At 45.1% G+C, this 6985-nt stretch overlaps 1 protein-coding gene across 2 annotated transcripts in view; it reads left to right on the top strand.

Moving 5' to 3' along the window:
* Window positions 1–4348: 4348 nt before the first annotated feature.
* The window catches only part of CMC1 (C-X9-C motif containing 1), a 49386-nt gene continuing 46749 nt past the window's right edge, over window positions 4349–6985 (top strand). The window contains exon 1 of one of the 2 annotated variants that reach the window (XM_064444238.1): window positions 4349–4541. In XM_064444238.1, coding sequence (XP_064300308.1) covers window positions 4517–4541 — 25 coding nt within the window. In that variant the 5' untranslated portion in view covers window positions 4349–4516. The remainder of the gene's footprint in view (window positions 4542–6985) is intronic. The other variant, XM_064444237.1, reaches the window with a different exon arrangement.

The raw sequence follows: 6985 nt of genomic DNA, 5'->3' as shown, positions 1-6985 counted from the left end.
TGGGTTTCATTTTGTATGGGGGAATAACTATAAAATGTTGTAACTTGAACAAAAAGACACTCCAAACTCCTCCTTCATCTCTTTTTTTGTCCTCTTCTGGAAGACATGTCTCCAGTCAGCGAAAATCTCAGATGCCAATTGTAAATAAGGCCCTGAAGAACTTTATAGCGGCTTCAGTAAAAATATGCTCCCTTAAGAAGAGAAGAAAATGTTTGTTTGATTCTAGATGTTAATTCTCATTTAAAGCTCCTCCACATCTCTCACCTATGAGTGAATGTATTTCACACTGGCAAGCTTAGCAAAGAATCACAGCCTTTACTGGAAGCGATATTTCATGAAACAAGATCAAAAATGTCAACAGCGAGCACATTGAAGAGGTGCCATTTGAAAATATTCCTTTGAACTCATTTGACCAAGGCTATTGTTTGGAGTTTAAAAAAAAAATCACACCTGTATGCAGACAGATAGGCTGTCTTTATCTGGTAAGAACAAGGTGCGGAGGCTTGTGCGATAGATAATTATTCTCTATTGCTATCTATAGTTTCATTGTTAACACTGTCTTTGTTGAAGTGTGAAAATATGTTCACGCCTCTGAAAATGGGCAATTAACTAATCAAATGACAATATGAATCTTAGAAATACAGAAATGACTGCAATCCAACACTACTTATGACTGTATTTTTATTTTTAATTTTATAAGAAAAACATTATCTCAAGCATCCTTCAAGACTATAAGGGAAGTTACTGGATTTTCCCCACTGTAATAATCAGTGCAGAAGTCGTGACCACCATCACCAGTGTATTTCCACTAGAGCACCCAACATTTTACCATGAGGGAATTAACTGCAGGGAAAATTTTCCTGGTACAGACAAGTTCCAACACACTGTAACAGACAGATGACATAAGCAGCACTGAATAACCAGGGGCAGATAGTGTTAAGCGGTATCCACTGCCCCATAAAGGCCCTGTTAAGTAACACTTCTGTGTATTAAGCACTACTGGTCTTACATCAATGCCCCAGGAGATGTCCCAAATAAGCAAGTTTTCTGGATAAGTATGCCAGTTAAATGAAGCATATGGTACTAACTTGTATTGAAGTGCTACACTGCAAAAGCCCACACATTTCAGCGTAACTTCACAGGGCTGCAGAACTCGTGCAAGATTCACATTGAAAAAGATTTGACTAAAGACAAATTACATAATCCAGATGCCATTTCAAAACTCCTCCTGGGGTTAGATGCAAGTTACACCTCCTGTTTAAGGGAGACTCACTTTGAACTTTTTTCTTTTTTTTTTCTCCCCCTTTTTTAATACAACCACCCCTTTATACCATTGGATTCTCCTAGAGGTGGAGTTCACATAACAGGCACTTCCACATGAATGAAGTAAATCTATCTTTCCTCCCTTTATAGCTTGATGATCTAATTTACATCTAGACTGCATATAAAACCATGCAGAACACGTATTTACAAATTGTTTAGCTTTTCTATTTATGCTACTAAAATTCTTGACACAGCTCTTAAGACATCACATCTCTAACACAGCAACCTCCTCCTTTCTGGTTGTGAAAATTGCTCTGCTTATATTCACACAAACTGCTACAAGAAAATAATTTTCTCGTGTCACTGAGTCAGCCACTGTACCACTGCCTGGGATCACTGCATTGGCTCCCAAGTCAGCCACAAGCTATTTACCTTAATTTAAAGCCCTTGGTGGCCAGTTTCTGTCTTACTGTCTTACTTATGCCATTCCTGCTCCACATAAGGCCAGTGTCATTTACTTACCTGTCAAGATAACACTTTCTTTGATGCCTTCTCATTTTCAATACTTTCTAATAGCTCCAAATAGCACAAGACTATTATCAGACCCACACCTGCACATTCCCTCACTTAAAAAGTATTTCAGCCCCTCAAATCTCCATAAAAATGTTGTTTTATCCATTTTTTTTCCTTTGTATTTGTTTTTACTTCCCCAAGATGTCTTTTACTCCCTTGCAGTTCTTAGCATTCTTCATTCTTGTCTGTCACACATGAAAATAAGACTTGCAGAAAAATCTTATTTCTGCTTTCCAGGCCTGTTATTGGAAAGCAAAGCAGGAGAGGACAACTTCCCCTAGTTAACATAGTTGTTGAACTTTTTGTATTTACCATCTTCATGAAAGAACAGAAGAACTACTTCAAAGCAAAGTTTTTGCTATCCTAGTCACCTATCCCTGAAAATGATCAAATTAACACAATACAGAGAGCTGACATTTAAGTTCAAAGATCTTAATCTTAAATAAATGTTCACAGTTCTGATTGTGCAAGGCATATATAAATAGAAGTAGTCAAGAGTTTAAGGGCAGCAAAAATTACTGACTTCAATTATTTTGTTTTTTTAATTCAACTTACTGGTGTAAGTGTACATTCTCCCTTTTTGATTCTCATGCTGAAAGCTCCTTTTTGTATCATGTGTTTTCTTCTATTTTCCCATTGCATATATGTAACTCTTCACAGATTGGCTGGTATCTTTGGTTTTTTGACACTCTCTTACATTCATTGCAGAAGTGGCATAGTCCAGAATCCCTTAATAAAACAAATACAAGTAAATTGATATGTTGCATTTTCACAGCCCTGTTAAATTAAAATTCTCAAATCAGTGTATGAACATTTTCTGAAGTGCTATAGTTTAGTTACAGAAAACAGTGTAATATCCACATCTTACTCTAAGTAATGAGATCAAACTTGTGGATAAAAAAAGGAAAAAACCAAACATAAAGACACTTAATGCTCTAGATCAGTAACACCAAAGCATTTGTGTGGAAGATTTTGCCTACATCATGCTCTACTAATTTCTGTGAATGTATCAGCAAGAAGAACTTGGCTCTTACTGTGGCCTCAAGTTGAAACAATCCATTTTCAAATAAAGGGACTGAATTTTCATATGGGGAAAATAATATAAATCTGGAAAAAACCTGTGGACTTGAAACTCATGCCTTAAATGAAAGAGGCTGGCAGGAAAAGTGAGTAGGCTCTTTGAAAACTTTGGATTCTACTTATTAAAACAAATCCTGACTTTCAACTCTGACTATATCTCCTTGTTTTTAATTTCTCTTAATTTCTGGGGAATCATGTTGTCAGGTTTTTGAATGTATGGTATTTTCTCACAGTTTTTTATTCCATGTTTTGTTTCTGGAAGGGGTCAACCTTGCCTCATACCACTAATAACAAAAGAAAGGCTGGTCATTAAATATACTAGAGACTCCTAAAAAAACGTTACCAGAATTACTCCTCTGCCATTGCAGTACACTTCCCACACATCTCAGCGCTTGCACAGGCAAATCAAAAGGACACACAGTAAGTAATTTTTAACAGTATCAAACTTTTAGCGACACTTTCCAACGAAGTGCTTTGTATTCCTTCTCTAAACCTCCTAATTTGTATAAAAGCTTTTAATGAGCAACTGCAGTTGTTCAATTTTTGCCTTAAAACCAGCATCTTTTTAATAACCAGGCAGGTAGTAGCCCAGTCATTCCTCTACAGCATTATCAAAAGCCTCTGTCTGACCTTTTGATTGCTAGCATTTATTATGCAATGTTTTATATGGCAAGGTCCTTCTCTTATCTATACAATGCTGAAGAAAATGTTTGGATTTTGGCACAATATAAAATGGTGATACTTTAAACCTTTCACGCTGAACTGCACAAACAGAGGTAAAAAAAAAAGTAAGCTGTAGGTAACTAAGCTGTGGAGTAACCCAACTGCTGCATTTTGCAGCCTGACCACAATGCCAACAGGTGTTTCAATAACAGTGTTTTGCCCGAGTTTCTGGTGGGACACTGAATTTGCCGATGCCTTCATAACCTGAACACCTGCCGCAGGAATGTAGCCCCAGGGACTGTTTACAGACAGGAGGTCTCTTGCCCACACGTGGGGAAGCCCCTTTTACAGGTCACGAACTCATCGGTAAGGGCGGCCACCATCGTGATTCTCATCTTCCCCTTCAAGCCCTCGCTGTGGAAGCCTCAGACACCCCGACGGCTCCCTCGGCGGGAAGCTGCAACACCCGGACCCTCAGTCCTGTCAGGGGCTGCACCCGCTCCAAGTGTGGCGCGGAACTGTGAGAGATGCTGGTCTTCTCTGTACCCTGACCTGGGGGTCCCCGAAGCGACTCCCAGGTCCGAGCCCTCAGTCCCCCTCCACCGCACCTTGCCCGGGCGGCGGCAGCGTGGTGCGCGAAGGTGACGATGGGTGGGACCCTCGCGGCGCCTCACTACCGCCCTCCCGCCCATCCCACCGCACGGCGCATGCGCACGAGCTCCCACGCGCCTCCCGCTGCTCAGCTGGCGCATGCGCCTTGCTTGCTCTTCCCCCCCTCCACATACACATCGCGCGCGCTCACCGCCCTTCGCCTTGCGCGCGCCCGCCCCGCGCGGGGGTGAGGAGTGGGTGTGGCTGGGCCGTCCTGCGCCTGCGCGGCGAAGGGCAGGGGGCTGGTCGCGCGCTGTGGGCAGCGCGCAGTAGCGCGGAGTGGCGGATGGAGCCTCCCCCTGGCGCCGCAGGTAGGGGCGGCCACCGCGCGCGCGCGCGCCGCCGGGCGGGCGGGCGGGTGGGCGGACGGCACGCGGCGGGTCGCACGTGCAGCGAGGGGGAGGGGGCCGGTGGTGGAGCGCCCCCTCTCCTCCCCCCCCCGCCGCCGCCGCCGCCGCCTCGGCCCGCCTCGCCAGGGCTTCCTGTGGGAAACCCCCGCCGCTTTCCTCTGCCCCCTCGCAGCCGCCGGCGGGGAGAGCGGGCGGGCCGGGCTGCGACGCCGGGGCAGCCCGAAGGGCTCAGCCCGCCCTCCCCCAGCCCCGGCGGGCTGCTGCCGCCTGCCCTCCCCGCTCTCCCCCCAGCCGCGGCCGTGACCGCCGGTGGCGGGGCGCGGCGCCCGGTCGCCCTCGCCTCAGCGGCGGCGCAGGCTGCTCGGGACGCCCGGGCACCAGCCGGGCCGGCCCGCCGCCCGGCCTGCCGCAGACTCCCTCACGGGAAAACGCCGGTGTTACCTGGTCCTCGGCTTCGCGCTATCGAGGTCTCGCCCGAACAGTTACAGCCACGTAGCCCCAGAATTGAATTTAAGCCTGTGCCCTTACAGCCACATAATACCCGCCCTGTGCCTGAGGCAGGTGCCTGCGGCTGGGCAGGCGGGTGTTAAAAGGTCAACCCGCCGGCAGAACGGACCCAGCGGGGCGTCGGCCGGCTTCAGCTAACGCAAGGTGTTGAGATACCTGTGGTTGGTGGTGAGCTGGGGCGGTTGTGGCTCTGCGCCTCTGTCTGTGCGACCCGTGGCTGCCTTTCAAGAACTGAGAAGATGCCAGCCGAGGCCAAGCTCTCCATTTCTGATGGAAACCTGCCCTGGGCCTGGTGCTCCAGGCCCTCCAAACAAGGCATTCATAGAGTCATCAAGTTCTGTTTTGTTGAGCACGTCATCTAAGTGTTGATGTGTTATTAACTTAAGAACACATTATAAAACTTACAGCTGCATTTCAGATGGTGGTGGTTCATCCACAGTGTAGTTTTGCTCCCATTTGTCATTTGGAAAAAGCCTGTTGTTACACTAGCTCAATTCAAGCTGTTGCATGGTCAGTGTATGGCAAAAAGAGTGTTTCCAAACGTTGAAGTTTATCAGTGCTCTGCTTCCCTAATTATGTCTATAGTGACATGGTATGCTACTCCTAATCCATGTTCTAATTTTACATTAGCTGTGGTAGGACCACTGAGGATGTACTTTGGGTACCCACTGCATAATGCCAATCCTGAGATCCATCTGCAGAGCAGTGGCATTGCTTACTGACCCGTCTCTAAATCTGCTAACTTGTTATCCAGTATCTTTTGCTTACCCCCACCCCCCCATCAGTCCCTGGCTGTTATGGCTCTTGAAAACCTCAGAATGTGAACTAAGCGCAGAGATGTCTAAGTGAGGTTGTAGAGAAAGTGGAACAATAGCTGCAAGAGGTGTGAGCTGCCCTGTTCATATCAGTAAGGTGTTAACTCAGATACCTCCGTGCGGTAGTTTTTAATGTCATCATTGCTAACTGCTTCTTGGCTTTCTTGACGAGAAAGGAGGGAGAATCACAGTTTAGTAAATTGTTAACCATGACTGATGCTTCATTCTGTTTTCACAAAAGGCGCAAATATTCTTACGGCTTGGCTAGGCCGTAGGGAGTGAATAGCAAGCAGTCCTCTGAAGCCCAGACTGTAGAACCTGTGCATTATATCATGATTTGTATGGCGGGAGTATTTTGACAGCCAGTTTGGGAAGGAACTGTGGCTGTGTCATTAGGTGATTGTATATAGTAAATAAATTGGTAGATAAATCCATTGACAAAATTCTGTTATGCAATTTTGTTTATGTTTTTTCTCAGAATGAATATGCTGCAACTCAGCATTGAAGTTGATTTTTGTGTGCAGCACTTCCAAAACTCTGTAGGGTACTGTTTTCAATAGTAGAGGTCATGGGTTATTAGGAAGCACATTTTCTTTTTAATGTGCACTTGGTTATAGCTGTTGTTTTCAGATGGTGATGCCTGGATCCCTAGTCAAAGATTCACCAATGTGTAAAGAGAAAAGTAGGGTTATTGTCAGTAGCTTAGATACACCATACACATTTTGGTGCCTATCCTGGGTGTTTTGGGGGGTCTTGAAAACGGAGGGTTTGAAGACTGATTCAATAATTTTCTGAAGATACTTAAAATGTCTGTTTCTTAGTGTCATGTGATAATCTAGGTTGTTAAATACAGCAGCAGGGTATCAGTGGAAGGAGAGAACTGGGCTTGCAGAATGGTTGTAACTTGTTTCAAGGTGGCACGGGCAGTAGGGCAGAGCTAGAAGAATATACTGAAAGGAGTGAAATTATAGCTTCAAAAGATAGAAAGGAGAAAATGGAAGATAAAGCAATGTTGAATTTAAAGTACAAAAATATGTAAGTAAAAGGAAAAACAGTTTCAGATTTCAATTAAAATTCTTTTAG

Source organism: Phalacrocorax carbo, chromosome 2 (genome assembly GCF_963921805.1).
Source record: "Phalacrocorax carbo chromosome 2, bPhaCar2.1, whole genome shotgun sequence".
NCBI lineage: Eukaryota > Metazoa > Chordata > Aves > Suliformes > Phalacrocoracidae > Phalacrocorax > Phalacrocorax carbo.
This window is presented reverse-complemented; position numbering and strand designations above follow the sequence as displayed.